Genomic DNA, 21,652 nt, shown 5'->3' with positions numbered 1-21,652 from the left:
GGCACAGCGGATGCGGCAGGGAAGCTTTTGCTGATGACCTAATTTTATACACACATGCACCACCGGTATAGTGGCGGCTAAACTGTAACGTGATGCATCTCTTTCGTGACATATCATAAAATGCGACACTGGCCGTCGCTCGCAGTTTCGGAACGGCGGATGCGGCAGTGAAGCTTTTGCTGATGACCTAATTTTATACACACATGCACCACCGGTATAGTGGCGGCTAAACTGTAACGTGATGCATCTGTTTCGTGACATACTATAAAATGCGACATTGCCGCCGCTCGCAGTTTCGGCACAGCGGATGCGGCAGGGAAGCTTTTGCTGACGACTTAATTTTATACACACATGCACCACCGGTATAGTGGCGGCTAAACTGTAACGTGATGCATCTGTTTCGTGACATACTATAAAATGCGACATTGCCGTCGCTCGCAGTTTCGGCACAGCGGATGCGGCAGGGAAGCTTTTGCTGACGACTTAATTTTAAACACACATGCACCACCGGTATAGTGGCGGCTAAACTGTAACGTGATGCATCTGTTTCGTGACATACTATAAAATGCGACATTGCCGCCGCTCGCAGTTTCGGCACAGCGGATGCGGCAGGGAAGCTTTTGCTGACGACTTAATTTTATACACACATGCACCACCGGTATAGTGGCGGCTAAACTGTAACGTGATGCATCTGTTTCGTGACATACTATAAAATGCGACATTGCCGTCGCTCGCAGTTTCGGCACAGCGGATGCGGCAGGGAAGCTTTTGCTGATGGCTTAATTTTAAACACACATGCACCACCGGTATAGTGGCGGCTAAACTGTAACGTGATGCATCTCGTTCGTGACATACTATAATATGCGACATTGCCGCCGCTCGCAGTTTCGGCACAGCGGATGCGGCAGGGAAGCTTTTGCTGATGGCTTAATTTTAAACACACATGCACCACCGGTATAGTGGCGGCTAAACTGTAACGTGATGCATCTCGTTCGTGACATACTATAAAATGCGACATTGCCGCCGCTCGCAGTTTCGGAACAGCGGATGCGGCAGCGAAGCTTTTGCTGACGACTTAATTTTATACACACATGCACCACCGGTATAGTGGCGGCTAAACTGTAACGTGATGCATCTCTTTCGTGACATATCATAAAATGCGACACTGGCCGTCGCTCGCAGTTTCGGAACGGCGGATGCGGCAGTGAAGCTTTTGCTGATGACCTAATTTTATACACACATGCACCACCGGTATAGTGGCGGCTAAACTGTAACGTGATGCATCTCTTTCGTGACATACTATAAAATGCGACATTGCCGCCGCTCGCAGTTTCGGCACAGCGGATGCGGCAGGGAAGCTTTTGCTGATGGCTTAATTTTAAACACACATGCACCACCGGTATAGTGGCGGCTAAACTGTAACGTGATGCATCTCGTTCGTGACATACTATAAAATGCGACATTGCCGCCGCTCGCAGTTTCGGCACAGCGGATGCGGCAGGGAAGCTTTTGCTGATGGCTTAATTTTAAACACACATGCACCACCGGTATAGTGGCGGCTAAACTGTAACGTGATGCATCTCGTTCGTGACATACTATAAAATGCGACATTGCCGCCGCTCGCAGTTTCGGAACAGCGGATGCGGCAGCGAAGCTTTTGCTGATGGCTTAATTTTAAACACACATGCACCACCGGTATAGTGGCGGCTAAACTGTAACGTGATGCATCTCTTTCGTGACATATCATAAAATGCGACACTGGCCGTCGCTCGCAGTTTCGAAACAGCGGATGCGGCAGGGAAGCTTTTGCTGATGACCTAATTTTATACAAACATGCACCACCGGTATAGTGGCGGCTAAACTGTAACGTGATGCATCTCTTTCGTGACATATCATAAAATGCGACACTGGCCGTCGCTCGCAGTTTCGGAACGGCGGATGCGGCAGTGAAGCTTTTGCTGATGACCTAATTTTATACACACATGCACCACCGGTATAGTGGCGGCTAAACTGTAACGTGATGCATCTCTTTCGTGACATACTATAAAATGCGACATTGCCGCCGCTCGCAGTTTCGGCACAGCGGATGCGGCAGGGAAGCTTTTGCTGATGGCTTAATTTTAAACACACATGCACCACCGGTATAGTGGCGGCTAAACTGTAACGTGATGCATCTCTTTCGTGACATACTATAAAATGCGACATTGCCGTCGCTCGCAGTTTCGGAACGGCGGATGCGGCAGCGAAGCTTTTGCTGATGACCTAATTTTATACACACATGCACCACCGGTATAGTGGCGGCTAAACTGTAACGTGATGCATCTCTTTCGTGACATACTATAAAATGCGACATTGCCGCCGCTCGCAGTTTCGGCACAGCGGATGCGGCAGGGAAGCTTTTGCTGATGGCTTAATTTTAAACACACATGCACCACCGGTATAGTGGCGGCTAAACTGTAACGTGATGCATCTGTTTCGTGACATACTATAAAATGCGACATTGCCGCCGCTCGCAGTTTCGGAACAGCGGATGCGGCAGCGAAGCTTTTGCTGATGACCTAATTTTATACACACATGCACCACCGGTATAGTGGCGGCTAAACTGTAACGTGATGCATCTCTTTCGTGACATACTATAAAATGCGACATTGCCGCCGCTCGCAGTTTCGGCACAGCGGATGCGGCAGGGAAGCTTTTGCTGATGGCTTAATTTTAAACACACATGCACCACCGGTATAGTGGCGGCTAAACTGTAACGTGATGCATCTCTTTCGTGACATACTATAAAATGCGACATTGCCGTCGCTCGCAGTTTCGGAACGGCGGATGCGGCAGTGAAGCTTTTGCTGATGACCTAATTTTATACACACATGCACCACCGGTATAGTGGCGGCTAAACTGTAACGTGATGCATCTCTTTCGTGACATACTATAAAATGCGACATTGCCGCCGCTCGCAGTTTCGGCACAGCGGATGCGGCAGGGAAGCTTTTGCTGATGGCTTAATTTTAAACACACATGCACCACCGGTATAGTGGCGGCTAAACTGTAACGTGATGCATCTCGTTCGTGACATACTATAAAATGCGACATTGCCGCCGCTCGCAGTTTCGGAACAGCGGATGCGGCAGCGAAGCTTTTGCTGACGACTTAATTTTATACACACATGCACCACCGGTATAGTGGCGGCTAAACTGTAACGTGATGCATCTGTTTCGTGACATACTATAAAATGCGACACTGGCCGCCGCTCGCAGTTTCGGCACAGCGGATGCGGCAGGGAAGCTTTTGCTGATGGCTTAATTTTAAACACACATGCACCACCGGTATAGTGGCGGCTAAACTGTAACGTGATGCATCTCTTTCGTGACATATCATAAAATGCGACACTGGCCGTCGCTCGCAGTTTCGGAACGGCGGATGTGGCAGTGAAGCTTTTGCTGATGACCTAATTTTATACACACATGCACCACCGGTATAGTGGCGGCTAAACTGTAACGTGATGCATCTGTTTCGTGACATACTATAAAATGCGACACTGGCCGTCGCTCGCAGTTTCGGCACAGCGGATGCGGCAGCGAAGCTTTTGCTGACGACTTAATTTTATACACACATGCACCACCGGTATAGTGGCGGCTAAACTGTAACGTGATGCATCTCTTTCGTGACATATCATAAAATGCGACACTGGCCGTCGCTCGCAGTTTCGGAACGGCGGATGTGGCAGTGAAGCTTTTGCTGATGACCTAATTTTATACACACATGCACCACCGGTATAGTGGCGGCTAAACTGTAACGTGATGCATCTCTTTCGTGACATACTATAAAATGCGACACTGGCCGCCGCTCGCAGTTTCGGCACAGCGGATGCGGCAGGGAAGCTTTTGCTGATGGCTTAATTTTAAACACACATGCACCACCGGTATAGTGGCGGCTAAACTGTAACGTGATGCATGTCTTTCGTGACATATCATAAAATGCGACACTGGCCGTCGCTCGCAGTTTCGGAACGGCGGATGTGGCAGTGAAGCTTTTGCTGATGACCTAATTTTATACACACATGCACCACCGGTATAGTGGCGGCTAAACTGTAACGTGATGCATCTCTTTCGTGACATACTATAAAATGCGACACTGGCCGCCGCTCGCAGTTTCGGCACAGCGGATGCGGCAGGGAAGCTTTTGCTGATGGCTTAATTTTAAACACACATGCACCACCGGTATAGTGGCGGCTAAACTGTAACGTGATGCATCTCTTTCGTGACATATCATAAAATGCGACACTGGCCGTCGCTCGCAGTTTCGGCACAGCGGATGCGGCAGCGAAGCTTTTGCTGACGACTTAATTTTATACACACATGCACCACCGGTATAGTGGCGGCTAAACTGTAACGTGATGCATCTCTTTCGTGACATATCATAAAATGCGACACTGGCCGTCGCTCGCAGTTTCGGAACGGCGGATGTGGCAGTGAAGCTTTTGCTGATGACCTAATTTTATACACACATGCACCACCGGTATAGTGGCGGCTAAACTGTTACGTGATGCATCTCTTTCGTGACATATCATAAAATGCGACACTGGCCGTCGCTCGCAGTTTCGGAACGGCGGATGCGGCAGTGAAGCTTTTGCTGATGACCTAATTTTATACACACATGCACCACCGGTATAGTGGCGGCTAAACTGTAACGTGATGCATCTCTTTCGTGACATATCATAAAATGCGGCACTGGCCGTCGCTCGCAGTTTCGGAACGGCGGATGCGGCAGTGAAGCTTTTGCTGATGACCTAATTTTATACACACATGCACCACCGGTATAGTGGCGGCTAAACTGTAACGTCATGCATCTCGTTCGTGACATACTATAAAATGCGACACTGGCCGCCGCTCGCAGTTTCGGAACAGCGGATGCGGCAGCGAAGCTTTTGCTGACGACTTAATTTTATACACACATGCACCACCGGTATAGTGGCGGCTAAACTGTAACGTGATGCATCTGTTTCGTGACATACTATAAAATGCGACATTGCCGCCGCTCGCAGTTTCGGAACAGCGGATGCGGCAGCGAAGCTTTTGCTGACGACTTAATTTTATACACACATGCACCACCGGTATAGTGGCGGCTAAACTGTAACGTGATGCATCTGTTTCGTGACATACTATAAAATGCGACACTGGCCGCCGCTCGCAGTTTCGGAACAGCGCATGCGGCAGCGAAGCTTTTGCTGACGACTTAATTTTATACACACATGCACCACCGGTATAGTGGCGGCTAAACTGTAACGTGATGCATCTCTTTCGTGACATACTATAAAATGCGACACTGGCCGTCGCTCGCAGTTTCGGCACAGCGGATGCGGCAGGGAAGCTTTTGCTGATGACCTAATTTTATACACACATGCACCACCGGTATAGTGGCGGCTAAACTGTAACGTGATGCATCTCTTTCGTGACATATCATAAAATGCGACACTGGCCGTCGCTCGCAGTTTCGGAACGGCGGATGCGGCAGTGAAGCTTTTGCTGATGACCTAATTTTATACACACATGCACCACCGGTATAGTGGCGGCTAAACTGTAACGTGATGCATCTGTTTCGTGACATACTATAAAATGCGACATTGCCGCCGCTCGCAGTTTCGGCACAGCGGATGCGGCACGGAAGCTTTTGCTGACGACTTAATTTTATACACACATGCACCACCGGTATAGTGGCGGCTAAACTGTAACGTGATGCATCTGTTTCGTGACATACTATAAAATGCGACATTGCCGTCGCTCGCAGTTTCGGCACAGCGGATGCGGCAGGGAAGCTTTTGCTGACGACTTAATTTTATACACACATGCACCACCGGTATAGTGGCGGCTAAACTGTAACGTGATGCATCTGTTTCGTGACATACTATAAAATGCGACATTGCCGTCGCTCGCAGTTTCGGCACAGCGGATGCGGCAGGGAAGCTTTTGCTGACGACTTAATTTTATACACACATGCACCACCGGTATAGTGGCGGCTAAACTGTAACGTGATGCATCTGTTTCGTGACATACTATAAAATGCGACATTGCCGCCGCTCGCAGTTTCGGCACAGCGGATGCGGCAGGGAAGCTTTTGCTGACGACTTAATTTTATACACACATGCACCACCGGTATAGTGGCGGCTAAACTGTAACGTGATGCATCTGTTTCGTGACATACTATAAAATGCGACATTGCCGCCGCTCGCAGTTTCGGCACAGCGGATGCGGCAGGGAAGCTTTTGCTGACGACTTAATTTTATACACACATGCACCACCGGTATAGTGGCGGCTAAACTGTAACGTGATGCATCTGTTTCGTGACATACTATAAAATGCGACATTGCCGTCGCTCGCAGTTTCGGCACAGCGGATGCGGCAGCGAAGCTTTTGCTGACGACTTAATTTTATACACACATGCACCACCGGTATAGTGGCGGCTAAACTGTAACGTGATGCATCTGTTTCGTGACATACTATAAAATGCGACATTGCCGTCGCTCGCAGTTTCGGCACAGCGGATGCGGCAGGGAAGCTTTTGCTGACGACTTAATTTTATACACACATGCACCACCGGTATAGTGGCGGCTAAACTGTAACGTGATGCATCTGTTTCGTGACATACTATAAAATGCGACATTGCCGCCGCTCGCAGTTTCGGCACAGCGGATGCGGCAGGGAAGCTTTTGCTGACGACTTAATTTTATACACACATGCACCACCGGTATAGTGGCGGCTAAACTGTAACGTGATGCATCTGTTTCGTGACATACTATAAAATGCGACATTGCCGTCGCTCGCAGTTTCGGCACAGCGGATGCGGCAGGGAAGCTTTTGCTGACGACTTAATTTTATACACACATGCACCACCGGTATAGTGGCGGCTAAACTGTAACGTGATGCATCTGTTTCGTGACATACTATAAAATGCGACATTGCCGCCGCTCGCAGTTTCGGCACAGCGGATGCGGCAGGGAAGCTTTTGCTGACGACTTAATTTTATACACACATGCACCACCGGTATAGTGGCGGCTAAACTGTAACGTGATGCATCTGTTTCGTGACATACTATAAAATGCGACATTGCCGTCGCTCGCAGTTTCGGCACAGCGGATGCGGCAGGGAAGCTTTTGCTGATGGCTTAATTTTAAACACACATGCACCACCGGTATAGTGGCGGCTAAACTGTAACGTGATGCATCTCGTTCGTGACATACTATAAAATGCGACATTGCCGCCGCTCGCAGTTTCGGCACAGCGGATGCGGCAGGGAAGCTTTTGCTGATGGCTTAATTTTAAACACACATGCACCACCGGTATAGTGGCGGCTAAACTGTAACGTGATGCATCTCTTTCGTGACATATCATAAAATGCGACACTGGCCGTCGCTCGCAGTTTCGGAACGGCGGATGCGGCAGTGAAGCTTTTGCTGATGACCTAATTTTATACACACATGCACCACCGGTATAGTGGCGGCTAAACTGTAACGTGATGCATCTCTTTCGTGACATACTATAAAATGCGACATTGCCGCCGCTCGCAGTTTCGGCACAGCGGATGCGGCAGGGAAGCTTTTGCTGATGGCTCAATTTTAAACACACATGCACCACCGGTATAGTGGCGGCTAAACTGTAACGTGATGCATCTCTTTCGTGACATACTATAAAATGCGACATTGCCGTCGCTCGCAGTTTCGGAACGGCGGATGCGGCAGCGAAGCTTTTTCTGATGACCTAATTTTATACACACATGCACCACCGGTATAGTGGCGGCTAAACTGTAACGTGATGCATCTCTTTCGTGACATACTATAAAATGCGACATTGCCGCCGCTCGCAGTTTCGGCACAGCGGATGCGGCAGGGAAGCTTTTGCTGATGGCTTAATTTTAAACACACATGCACCACCGGTATAGTGGCGGCTAAACTGTAACGTGATGCATCTGTTTCGTGACATACTATAAAATGCGACATTGCCGCCGCTCGCAGTTTCGGAACAGCGGATGCGGCAGCGAAGCTTTTGCTGATGACCTAATTTTATACACACATGCACCACCGGTATAGTGGCGGCTAAACTGTAACGTGATGCATCTCTTTCGTGACATACTATAAAATGCGACATTGCCGCCGCTCGCAGTTTCGGCACAGCGGATGCGGCAGGGAAGCTTTTGCTGATGGCTTAATTTTATACACACATGCACCACCGGTATAGTGGCGGCTAAACTGTAACGTGATGCATCTGTTTCGTGACATACTATAAAATGCGACATTGCCGTCGCTCGCAGTTTCGGCACAGCGGATGCGGCAGGGAAGCTTTTGCTGACGACTTAATTTTATACACACATGCACCACCGGTATAGTGGCGGCTAAACTGTAACGTGATGCATCTGTTTCGTGACATACTATAAAATGCGACATTGCCGCCGCTCGCAGTTTCGGCACAGCGGATGCGGCAGGGAAGCTTTTGCTGACGACTTAATTTTATACACACATGCACCACCGGTATAGTGGCGGCTAAACTGTAACGTGATGCATCTGTTTCGTGACATACTATAAAATGCGACATTGCCGTCGCTCGCAGTTTCGGCACAGCGGATGCGGCAGGGAAGCTTTTGCTGATGGCTTAATTTTAAACACACATGCACCACCGGTATAGTGGCGGCTAAACTGTAACGTGATGCATCTCTTTCGTGACATATCATAAAATGCGACACTGGCCGTCGCTCGCAGTTTCGAAACAGCGGATGCGGCAGGGAAGCTTTTGCTGATGACCTAATTTTATACACACATGCACCACCGGTATAGTGGCGGCTAAACTGTAACGTGATGCATCTCTTTCGTGACATATCATAAAATGCGACACTGGCCGTCGCTCGCAGTTTCGGAACGGCGGATGCGGCAGTGAAGCTTTTGCTGATGACCTAATTTTATACACACATGCACCACCGGTATAGTGGCGGCTAAACTGTAACGTGATGCATCTCTTTCGTGACATACTATAAAATGCGACATTGCCGCCGCTCGCAGTTTCGGCACAGCGGATGCGGCAGGGAAGCTTTTGCTGATGGCTCAATTTTAAACACACATGCACCACCGGTATAGTGGCGGCTAAACTGTAACGTGATGCATCTCTTTCGTGACATACTATAAAATGCGACATTGCCGTCGCTCGCAGTTTCGGAACGGCGGATGCGGCAGCGAAGCTTTTTCTGATGACCTAATTTTATACACACATGCACCACCGGTATAGTGGCGGCTAAACTGTAACGTGATGCATCTCTTTCGTGACATACTATAAAATGCGACATTGCCGCCGCTCGCAGTTTCGGCACAGCGGATGCGGCAGGGAAGCTTTTGCTGATGGCTTAATTTTAAACACACATGCACCACCGGTATAGTGGCGGCTAAACTGTAACGTGATGCATCTGTTTCGTGACATACTATAAAATGCGACATTGCCGCCGCTCGCAGTTTCGGAACAGCGGATGCGGCAGCGAAGCTTTTGCTGATGACCTAATTTTATACACACATGCACCACCGGTATAGTGGCGGCTAAACTGTAACGTGATGCATCTCTTTCGTGACATACTATAAAATGCGACATTGCCGCCGCTCGCAGTTTCGGCACAGCGGATGCGGCAGGGAAGCTTTTGCTGATGGCTTAATTTTAAACACACATGCACCACCGGTATAGTGGCGGCTAAACTGTAACGTGATGCATCTGTTTCGTGACATACTATAAAATGCGACACTGGCCGCCGCTCGCAGTTTCGGCACAGCGGATGCGGCAGGGAAGCTTTTGCTGATGGCTTAATTTTAAACACACATGCACCACCGGTATAGTGGCGGCTAAACTGTAACGTGATGCATCTCTTTCGTGACATATCATAAAATGCGACACTGGCCGTCGCTCGCAGTTTCGGAACGGCGGATGTGGCAGTGAAGCTTTTGCTGATGACCTAATTTTATACACACATGCACCACCGGTATAGTGGCGGCTAAACTGTAACGTGATGCATCTGTTTCGTGACATACTATAAAATGCGACACTGGCCGTCGCTCGCAGTTTCGGCACAGCGGATGCGGCAGCGAAGCTTTTGCTGACGACTTAATTTTATACACACATGCACCACCGGTATAGTGGCGGCTAAACTGTAACGTGATGCATCTCTTTCGTGACATATCATAAAATGCGACACTGGCCGTCGCTCGCAGTTTCGGAACGGCGGATGTGGCAGTGAAGCTTTTGCTGATGACCTAATTTTATACACACATGCACCACCGGTATAGTGGCGGCTAAACTGTAACGTGATGCATCTCTTTCGTGACATACTATAAAATGCGACACTGGCCGCCGCTCGCAGTTTCGGCACAGCGGATGCGGCAGGGAAGCTTTTGCTGATGGCTTAATTTTAAACACACATGCACCACCGGTATAGTGGCGGCTAAACTGTAACGTGATGCATCTCTTTCGTGACATATCATAAAATGCGACACTGGCCGTCGCTCGCAGTTTCGGAACGGCGGATGTGGCAGTGAAGCTTTTGCTGATGACCTAATTTTATACACACATGCACCACCGGTATAGTGGCGGCTAAACTGTAACGTGATGCATCTCTTTCGTGACATACTATAAAATGCGACACTGGCCGCCGCTCGCAGTTTCGGCACAGCGGATGCGGCAGGGAAGCTTTTGCTGACCCAATGGGCCATGAATGTCCACTGGATATCCAGCGGACAACAATTAGTGGACATTTGGATGTCCTGCGGACATCCGCACATATCCTCCGGATGTACTATGGACATCCGTTGGAGCTTAAGGCGCAACCAAGGTGGCCATCCAGCGAATGTCCCATGGACGTCAAAGCCGGATATGTGGATGTCCCAGGGACATTTACAGCAGGCTATTTGCTCTTTCAGGATGTCCACGGGACATCCGTTGGATACATATTTTGCTGATATGGGATGTCCGAGGGATATCGATTTTTAAAATTTGATTGGACGTATCATGCTGGCACCAGATGTGGTCTTCAACCTCTTGGGTCAGTGCCATATTCAATGTTGTTGCAGCATTTATATGCGTTTTTACTGCAATATTTATTAAATGCTACAACACACAAATAATTAAGGCACTGATCCTGAAGGAGACCCGTCATACTGGCGCACAGCTAGGAAAAGACAATGTTACAGCTTTCATTTTTATTCACAGTAAAGCAAAAACAAGCAAAAAAACAGTGGGCTCTGGTCTTGTGTTATCACAGTAGAACAGCTTCTGCATCCAGCGAACAAGCACTGCAAAGCCTACCTCCAATGCTTAAGACAAATAGCCTGCAAGTGGATATAGTGTCATCAGCTCTAGTGCATCAGAAGAAATCTAGGAATGTAGGGGGTGATCAGCAGATCAACTCATATTTTTACACATTTTCTATGAAACTATACTTTAGTAAACCTAACACAAAAACAACACCAAGCACTAAAAGTATAGAACTGCAAAGCACGACTTGTCTCTTCACTAGAAACAATAAATATGGGCCCTTTTATTCACAGAAACATAATGCCATAAATCTGTCGCAGCCGTTATTCTCGTCAAGCACAATATCCGTACAAATGGACATGGTTACCGTTCAATAGCTTCTACATATGCAAATGAACCTCTAAAGCAACTTTATTAAAAGATGAGTGCATAAGACACATCTAAAAACATTTAAGGGCATTAAATTCCAACATAAACACAACGAGCTCTGTTGCATCAACCCAGTTACAAAGTGAGTGCATAAAACAAATAAAAGTTCAGTTTTATGATGTCAAATTAAAAACCACCAAAAAAAACAAGCATAGCTGGGACATGTGGACCAAGCCCATCATTAGCTTGCAGATTCTGACTAGATTTCACTAAATATATATACTCCAAAGCACGATATGATGAGAGACTTGTCTCTTGCGACCAGAAACAATACATAAGGGCACTTTCCTTCAAAGAAACATAATGCCATCAATCTGTCACAGCCCTTATTCTCACCAAGCACAATATCCGTACAAATGGACATGGCTTCTACATATCAAAATAAACCACTAAGGTAACTAAAATATGAGCGCATGAGACATACATCTAAAAACATTTAAAGACATTAAATTCCAAAACAAAGACCAGAGGCTCTACTCTGTCAACCCTACTAAAAAGTGAGGGCATAAAACATCTAAAAGTTCAGTTTTATGACAATAAATTAAGAAAAACCAAGCATAGCTGGGACATGTGGGCCAAGCACACCATTAGCTTACAGATTCTGACTAGATTGGATTAAACATACACATAATTGCACACAGGCCACCTTGTTTCAGCATAACCAATAAAAAGAACTACACACTACCTCAAAAAAAAATGCAGCCACTGCCACTCACGATGGGAAATACTGCATTATATAGCAAGAGAAGTTGAATAAAGAAATTTAACATTACTATTGCTAAGAATAAAAATGTATCGCATCATTTGCAACAGAGAACAAGTCATGTAAGAGCTGTTGAGCTTACTATGAGTAAAGTGCTTTAGTCATCACAATACAGCCACTAATTACACTTAGGGAGTGACTGTAGTATCCTAAGCTCTGCAAAGCAGTTGAGGGCTATATTAGCATATTACAATACAGCTGCAGCAGAAGAATTTAACTTTTAGAACTATTTTCACAATATCTGAACATTGAATCCAGTTAACAGTGCAAACATATAACCACGTACTTCACTATGTGCACAACTGCAGAACAAAGTTCTGTCAGTAGCTTCAAAAAAAAAAGTGACCTTTTCGAGTATGAAATTACTTGCTTAGAAATACAGAACTCTGCATTCAAGAGTTTGGTAGCAAAACTTATAACACAGATACTGCCTTAAAGTGCTAGAAACTGTTACAAATGGTAAACATACATGCAAGAGCGATATTTAGCTTAAATTCCTATTTAAAAATTTGCACTTATTGGTTCCCCATCCTTGCTCAAATTAGGCAAAAAGAGCATTTTATGGTCTGGATCATTCAATTTAATACATGGCAGTTAGTTAACTGGCTTTTAAGTAAACAATGTAAAGTTGCCTTCGTTTCCAGGAATGCAAGCTGCTTCCAAAGTGGCACTAGCATAAGCTTGTGTTGCTGCCTGAAGGCAGGTATAGAAAGTAGCAATGGAAGGAGAGTTACCGTGTGTTCCAGAGGAGTGGGCAATACGTAGAAACTAGACCTGTACAGCTTTTACAGCTGACTAGACATTTTCACCTATCTCGTGTGACGGCAGCAGTCTCCAAAGCACTTGGTAACAATGCAACAGAAACTGCACATGATTTTGAGTATCACAATAACAGTGGATAACATACATACATTATACAATGGACACAAGTCAAAAGTCAAACTTGCAATGTCCTTTAGTTCAGCTGTATTTTTAAAAAAATTATTCATCAAATAAAAAAACACTATGTTGCCCATAACCTCAAATGCCTAAAGTGGATGCTACCTGCAAAACACGAATTGTGACAGCACCCTTCACATTTTTTAAAGGAAAGGTATTATACTGAAGCGTGGAGGTGGCACATCGGTTGAGAAATACCACCATGAAGTTGTGGTTGAGCTGGTTGCCAACAGTGCATGGTCCTTGTCTTTGCCATTGGCTATCTGCTGCCATCAATATCCACAGAATGACCAGACAATCAGAAGCTGGAAGCCTTGAACCCTCTGCCGTGGTGACAGTTTCAGTCAGTATCTGAAACAGCAAACATGCCATGACAAAGACGATTGTCAGAAGCTACTTGTGAAATGGGATTGTTATAGGCGTCTACTGTGCAACATCTCATTATCATGGTTTCAGTCAACTGCAAAGTGGGAACATACATTTCTACACGACTAAGAACAAGGGCAGCAACAGAGGGTAAAACAAGTAAGGAACTTTGGGGCCTTTCTTCCGAGCCAGTTTGTGCAGTGCACAGGAGTCTGGCAGATTATACAAAGAGTATAAAAGTCGGTCACAAGCTCAACACAGATTTCACCATATCGACTGCTTAGAACACTTGCACATTAGGAATACTGGCACAACATACATTTTTGTGCACAGTTCAGCATTTTACATGATGCCACAATGTAAATTCCATTACCTGCTGCCTGCTCAAGTAGTCTTGGCTTTGACTTCTGAAACTTGGTGGCAAGGCGCTCGGGAGCATGCCGGAGCCACGATTTGATAGAGGCCTCAACGTCAGCAGCAGTTGCATTTGGCGCTTTGCGAGCAGCATCTGAAATTTACAAGATTCTTTAAATCATCTCAACAATAACAGTTGTCTTGGTGAAAATACAAATTTCAAGTTGTACAGTCTGCTGAACCTGCGAAAAAATTGAGAAATTACTGCCTACTCAAAGTCCTTCCACACATTATACAATTGTTATATTGAATAGAGTTGGGCATTTCAGTTGCACTTGCTTTTTCAAATGATAATGAGGCAGAACACCAGCCAAAATGGTCTAATGATTGCTTTGCATTTTTTATTTAGACTGCTATTTCAATCATCTCACACTGCCTTGCACTGAAGGGCTGCAGGGTGGTCTTACACTCTATTTATTCCCTTTGCTTTTTACCCAACAAACTATAATATTATAAGTTTTTAGCTTCTGAAGCTAAGCCTGGACCTTTAGAGTGTTACCAAATTGTTCATTTTTTTACCATGTAGGCTTTTTTAGTCAACATTAAAATTTAAGTACACAGTGAAATTGCAGCATCCTTGCAGTGTTGAAATATGCAACCCATAGCAATGGTGATAACTGACACTGCAAGCTTACAAAATAGATAAACAGGCAGCATTTAAAAAAAACATACATTCGTATTTGTATGTGGCAAAAATTAGAACAATGAGCATGTTTTCGTTTTTCCTGACGAAGGCTAATTCTGCGTAAAACACAAAAGTAAGGTGTATTATAGAGCACACCTGCTATGGCTTTAGCAATCTTTAAGGCGGAGAAGCTCAGTTTTCCTTTTCGACCCATCCAGGAAAATTGTGCCGCAACCTCGTCTGTGATGCAATATGACAAGATTCTTTTTGTTGCCCAGTAGGCATCTTTCCCGCCAAGCTGTGTCAACTCATGAACCTGTGTACAAAAGAGAAGAAATTCTTTTCAACAAAGAAACTTGTTGGATGATGTGAATGTTTTAGAATATGAAAAAGAGTATTAAGTCATAAAGCAAGTAAGCAATGAACGAAAACCCATGGCATTCTTGATATTGCAAAAGTTCAGTGTTTCAACATCTTGAATATTCTATGAGTTCGATGAACTGAAACAAGAAAACAATGAAAAAAAAGAAACATAGCTTACCAGGATCTTAAATTTTCCAGCATCGAGCTTGTCGTCAAACTCTTGTAGTTCTTCAAGACTGCTTAGTGGATGGCTTAAGAGATCTGCGCATTCGGTGACTGAAGAAGTAGGTAGCATATCACACAACTTGTTCAGGGTGTCTGCTTGTTGTTCTAGCATGAAGCGAAGCGTGTTCAGCAGTCGTAGTACATGCCGCTGGAAGTCTGAAAAATATAGTAAACGCTATTAAAACTTAGTATGATTCAAGAAGATTTTAAGCAAACCATTTTACTGAAAACTGCATTCATATCTTTCAAAAGGTGCGTACTCTTCTCTACACAACAATGATGAGGTGTGTTTTGTGGCCGTTCTTGCTCTATCTGTTCACCTGAAAAGCACAATTTCAATTCATTAGTAGTTTGGGGTAAATGGTTAATGATTTATTTAACTTTGACCTTCCTTATCTGGCACATACCTGCATCAACAGAGTGGTTATCAGACATGCCTTGTGGCGAGTTTGTCTCTGACAACTGGGTCCCTGCAGTGTGAAAGAAGAAAGCAGTGAGCCACAAGAGCTGCTCCACTAGTTGGAAAATCTTATATGCAACAGATAGTGAGAAAGAGCCTAGCAGAGCAAAGAAAGTTACCAATAGCAAAGGTTTACCAGTTCAATTATAAAATTGAATTATGGAGGTTAGAATATTTTGCTTCATCTTACTTCTACAATGCTTGAGAATTCATCTATGCATGGCTCTTAAGAAGCTTTACAGCTATCTGTGGTTCTAACCTATAGGTTAGAATCACAGAAATTTAAATTTGTTACACACAAAAAATAATAAATAAGCACATAAATCTTAATTTTGTAATGAGGGAGCTGTATATGTGTGAGAATACCTGGTGCGCCTTTGTCTCCCTGGCCAAATGTGGGCAGACTTGTTGCTTCATTCAAGGTTATTCCTAGAAAGCAACACATGTAGTCCATCATGTAATGATTACTATTAGCGTTAATCACAGCCATACACTGGCCGTGGAGCGCAGCATACTCCTATATAAAACACACTTACAAGAGCTCCAGTATTTACATATATACCGAACTTCAAAGTTACAATTCCGCAGTTCAGTGTTGCAGGATGAATTTCCTTTGTAGCAATCTGCTACAATTGCATGAATGTCACAATTCTATTCATGCTATACCCCATGATAAACATTTCTGGCAAGTGAATAAATGCCAGAGGGGTAACTAGCAAAGTTTTGGTGTATATGCAAGGTAAATACCTTGTTCACACTTCTTGAAAACATATGCTGACTAGACATTCAATGTGAAATTACGAGGAGGCATTCCAAGCTTTGCTTCTATTTTACTATGAAGTTGCCAGTGCACTGCTGAAACACAGGGGAAGAGCGAAATGGACGAAGCGCTTCGTACCATCTCATCCTTGTGTGTTTCAACCGTGCGCTGCCACCTTCGCTATCGATTATTACCAACATGCCCACTCGCCCGTCATCTTAATTTTACTTTTTGGAAATGCGCTTTGTAAATTTAAAAATCCTATTGATAATGGCACATGAGCATTGTTAAGAACAGGCTAGCTATGAATGCAGCTACCAGCCTGCATTTTTCTTCGAACGAGCAGTTCTTCATGGCTGGTGTGCAAATATTCAATGCAGATGAAAGAAAGGAGGTGGTACATTGTAACATCAAAGGGTTGAGAAAAAATTGGCCTCATGCACCAACTGACTGCTTGCAAGACTAAAGCTACGTCTTTAATGCAATGCAAATCACAGCTGCATCTTGAAAAGTAATGGCAAATACATTTTACAATACCAGATGGAAAATTATTTGGAATGGCTGGCAGTCTTGGCTGGCTTGTGGCAGTTTCTCCCTCCTCTTCTTCACTGTCAGAGTTGCTCCAGGCTGCTGGTGGCCGTCTACGCCTCTTCAATGGGGGCATTTCAGTTTCACTGGCCAGGTCTGAATGGAACTGACTGTCATTTAGCTTTTTCCGGGCATGTTCATAGGTAACTGAAAAAGTGCAAAATGTGATCAATGTAATCACCCCTGGCTTAAGACTTAAGTTGACTGAAATGCGCTTACCAAACAAACCTTTCACAGCAATTTCATACTGCTTCCACCATGACTGTGGTGGATGCTGCTTCCGTGCCATTTTCCCAGCCTTCTCCACTTTTACATTATGCGGCCAGACGCACATGCTCCCGGTGACCCAAGTAGTTGGCACAATTTCAACCTCTTTAGAGGCAGTGAATTCCACAATAGCATAGCTCATCTGTAAAAGAATTCTGAAGTGTAGTGCCAGCATTGCACAAAGCAGCACTTCCTAGTTAAGCACATTGTTGCTTCAAATAAGAATAGTACCATGGAAACTATGTATATAACTTACCATTACATGCTCAATCATGATCAGGCTTTCACAATTACACAATAGCAGAGAGCTAATCAAGAATTAAGTTGAACATAGAATACACTGACCTGGTCTAGGAGATGCATGTTTCAAAATAATTTTTCAAGCTTTGTCAAGCTATAGCTCTCAGTGTTTGGCCAGAAAAGCCAGACATCTACCTATACGACAAAAACATAGTCATGTTGGCTGTTCAAAAATAAATTTTGAACCAAAATGCCTTCATCGCCACATAATAAAACCTCAAGACAAAACATTGTTGACAAGCCATAGGAAATGTATTTGCAAATGAAGCCAGACCTTTAGAATCAGGAGAGATTAAAAGTTTACATGGCAACAGCAGAAAACAAGCTCCACACTTCCTTCAAATTTCAAGTAATATAGCTGTGGTAAATACCAAAATAAGATGCTACATAGGGAGGCCACAGCAGTTTTTATAGAACTGTTGTCAATGGTCCTGCTAAAACGCTTCAAAGGATCCCCACGTAAGACGCTTGGAAAACAATCTATACTCCTCAACATTTCTTGGGAATCGAAACAAGCAGCTATGAGCTAACAAAAGAAATACACATACTTTACAACAGCTGCAGATGCCCAAATTCCTCACTATTGTGGCACTGTCTAGTGGCCTGAAGAATTATTTTACAACAGCCAGACAAAAACTTCCAGTCAGGCTTCTCACCACACTCATACAAGAGCTTGTGTGAAGGCAGATAAGAGTGTTCAGGGCAAAGTCAGCACCAGAGCAAGTTCCTCACTGCTACAGGGAAAAAGTACAGAACACGACACTAAAATGAGCTAATCTTGGAACACATACTAAACGGTATGCAACTCTGGCATTACTACAAACTGCTTCTTCCATGGGAGCTTGACCATTTTTCGCACATTGCTCACAGGCCACACTTTGAGGTCTGAAAGACCTGAAACAATATAAATATCAAGTCTTGAAGATTCAAAGGGGTGTGTGTAGAAATCTTCTTTATGCAAAAATTCTTGACCAACGATGCAAATCTCTTCTGTACCCCTCATGGAAGCAATGTTTCTTGCAATAATAATATGTCCACCCTGCATGTAGCAGTTGTCCGGCTCTTCTGTGCTCAGCACAAAATTTTGATACTTCAGAGTTTTGAAGCATGGAAGACAGCATGTGGGAAGGAGTGGACCATTTTCACAAGGTTGTCTGGGAGTAGGATCATATCGCCTGCAAGGCACTTCAGAAGCAGCTGAATTTGCCTCTGCCATTCTATTTGCAAGTTGTTGTAATGGTTTCCCATGTTTGCGAAGGTGCCTCTTCAATTGCTTCATATTGTTTTCAAAGGGAAATGCACTGAAGCAGTCTAATGCGCCATGGCGTTTGACGTCATCAGACAAGTGTGACAGGCAATGGACATTGAACGACATGTGCTCTTTTCCATACAAATGGGCAAAACTGGCAACAAAATGTTTCAGAAGTGCCCCGGCATAGTCAGCATGATGACTGCACAACTGCTTGTTAACCAAAATTGACAGCGAGGCATGGAGAAGCAAGAAATGTTTATAAATGTCATCTGTGAGAATGCCGTTGAGAAGAAGAGGCCCTGTATAGAGCAGAAGAAGCCTAAATTCAACAGCCTTCCACCTATCTAACTCATCGACACCCCTAGGTTTACGTGGAAATTCGTGCGGGATGTAGAGACGCAAGGCTGTGCTTTGCTCATTGAAAGTATGACGTTGAAGTGGTCCCAGTCGAACATTTAAAGGACCTGAAAGCCACAGGGAAAAAAGCTTTTTCACAACACCTAACAGAACAACATGCATATAGTCGAGAGGAACATCACACACAGTGTCAAGAGGCAACTCAACAAGAATTGACGTTCCTCTGTGATGCTCGGAGTCGTGCTGCTGCCTGAAGCTAGCATCTGTGCGGAGGGGACAGTCTGAATCGGGGAACACAACCTTGCCTCCAATGTATGCACCCTCAATGCAGCACTTGGGGCAGCCACTGTAGCCACTGTGGCCTTTGGTCATCATTACGAAAGACCGTGCTGGCGCATCACAAACAAGAGCCTTCAGACAAACCTCGATTGGCTTGCCATTGACAACAAGCCCATTTGCCAGCAAATACTGCAACTCATCAACAAAAGCTCTCAAAAAATCATTGGATGAATGCGGCTTTGAAGGTCCGGCATAAGCCCCAATAACAAATGGCCCAAAGCCCTCACCACAGTTACTAACTCTACACTGTATAGGCCAAAGTTGCATTCTTGAGCTTTTTGCAAGGGGCAGGCCATCTACATTGACAATGAGTGAAACAATACTAGGAGGGTCTTTCACGAATTGCAACGAATGTTTAAGCCCGGCAGCAAGACCAAAATGACAATATTCGCCCGGAGACAGGGCCACACGGGGTACTCGGTGAGTGCACGCGCGTCATCAGGGAGGTCAAGTTCGGAAAAGATGCTGTAACGTTTGTGCAGCTTCAATAGCTGGTTTAATGCTTTTCGCTTTATGTTATTCTCAACTGCCCATTGACGCAGTGCCTCTCGAAAGCTTTCTTTTTGCGGTGCTACTTCATCTGATGAAACAATGGGCACAGAAGAAAAATGCAAGTTTTGAGATGAGGCTCCAGGCAAATCATCTGAATCACCTGACTGACTATTTGACGATTGTGTGGAATCGGCATCACGACTCGCAAAATGTGCGATTTCATGCGAGGCACTAGTAGAATCACTATGCACAGCTAAGTCATCATGTTTTGCAACTGCCAAGCGTTGTGGCTCTTCTCGACATGGCTGGGTGGCGGAGGCCGCACACGCATTGTCTCCCAAACACTCCGGCAGAGCGCACAAGGGATCAATTAGCAGATGTGTCCTCCGTGCTTCCCGCGATGCCTTCTCCGTAACGAGCTTTTTGCGAGGCCTCTGCATGTTTGTAGAAATCCTAACAAAATTCGATAGTCACAACTGTCACCTGGCTTCTAGCGACTACAAGCAAGAAAGCACTGCAGTTGCATACATGCGATCACAGCCTTGACAAGCGCGCGGTCCCGCTCACCTTGGTCGCGTAATCCTCAGACAAGGAGCTCGTCCACGGCCGCAAGTCGGACACGGGATCTCCAGTAGTGAAGAACCTCTATCGAGCGCGAAGCCAGGTTCGCAGTTCTAGAATAGGAAGCTGTTGAAAAGCCCGCGAAAGCACACAAACGAAATGGCGGCCGTCCCCTACAGCGTGGTACGCAGAGTGACTGGTGGCAGTGATGATGATAGACGCAATTTCAGTTTTAAAACGACATAAACGTGAGCTCAATAAAAATGTGTAATAACTCCACTTTATATAATTTAAAAGTTAGAAAATGCCGTAACAACAAATTTACTAGCAGCTGAAATGAAAAACAGTAGCGATTAAACAGTAGCGGCCCACGTTTATGGATGGCGGTGGCAGTTATAACAGTTGGCAACTATGATTAAGTAATGGCGGCACGCAGCAACAAATTGTAAACACGCACGGTAAACACGCAAGTGTAGTGGTAAGAAATGCGTTGATAGTCAGATTTTTTTTAATTATTCATTGCACGTTACGTACTAATAATAAAAAGTTGCTGGCTAAACCGTCTCGCAATGCTTATTGCGCTGACGACATGCGGCCTCTTGCCAGTTAGATTGAAATATTTGGAAGTATTATTTCATGCGCGGTTCCCCAAAAAATAATGTACGTATGCAGTTCTCAGGGTTTGAAACGTGACATTCGCACGGCATGGCATCCGGCGCGTTTTTCTTAGCCACTAGTGAGCATTGGGCGATCAATGGGATGCTGAATGCAGTTACATTGCAACACAAAGGCACGTAATACTTTTCATGTAATGCACAAAATACATGTACGCGCTCCGTGTATCCATTGCTCAGCACCATACGTTTTCTCTAGGGCTGG

General features: G+C 45.2%; 1 protein-coding gene and 1 long non-coding RNA gene across 3 annotated transcripts; both read right to left on the bottom strand.

Annotated features, from left to right (window-relative positions):
* Positions 1-13,365: 13,365 nt before the first annotated feature.
* On the bottom strand, positions 13,366-15,869 carry LOC139046759 (uncharacterized). 2 transcript variants are annotated; one of them, XM_070535069.1, is made up of 6 exons: positions 15,805-15,869; positions 15,658-15,717; positions 15,351-15,553; positions 14,966-15,125; positions 14,144-14,278; positions 13,376-13,755 (listed from the first exon to the last, which is right to left on the bottom strand). In XM_070535069.1, exons 1-6 carry the CDS (start codon positions 15,830-15,832, stop codon positions 13,745-13,747), a joined length of 597 nt encoding a protein of 198 aa, XP_070391170.1. In that variant the 5' UTR covers positions 15,833-15,869; the 3' UTR covers positions 13,376-13,744. The 2 variants fall into 2 exon arrangements, with proteins under 2 accessions (XP_070391168.1, XP_070391170.1); XM_070535067.1 differs by lacking the exon at positions 14,966-15,125 and having other exon boundaries at positions 13,366-13,755.
* A 969-nt stretch (positions 15,870-16,838) lies between these two features.
* On the bottom strand, positions 16,839-21,061 carry LOC139057215 (uncharacterized). Its single transcript, XR_011512642.1, has 3 exons — positions 20,780-21,061; positions 17,425-17,614; positions 16,839-17,352 (listed from the first exon to the last, which is right to left on the bottom strand). It is a non-coding gene; the product is annotated as an uncharacterized lncRNA (long non-coding RNA).
* Positions 21,062-21,652: the final 591 nt, after the last annotated feature.

Source organism: Dermacentor albipictus, chromosome 1 (genome assembly GCF_038994185.2).
Source record: "Dermacentor albipictus isolate Rhodes 1998 colony chromosome 1, USDA_Dalb.pri_finalv2, whole genome shotgun sequence".
NCBI classification, from domain to species: Eukaryota; Metazoa; Arthropoda; class Arachnida; order Ixodida; family Ixodidae; genus Dermacentor; species Dermacentor albipictus.
The sequence above is the reverse complement of the archived record's forward strand: the minus strand, read 5'-3'. Positions and strand labels throughout refer to the sequence as shown.

Excerpts from the sequence above, each read along its gene's own strand:
- LOC139046759 (XM_070535067.1), bottom strand. The coding sequence starts at position 15,832 with ATGTCTGATAACCACTCTGTTGATGCAG. Across the intron at positions 15,718-15,804 it reads TAACCACTCTGTTGATGCAG|GTGAACAGATAGAGCAAGAA; the intron begins GTATGTGCCAGA and ends TGTGCTTTTCAG. Across the intron at positions 14,279-15,350 it reads CTGGAAAATTTAAGATCCTG|ATGCTGCTCGCAAAGCGCCA; the intron begins GTAAGCTATGTT and ends TGTAAATTTCAG.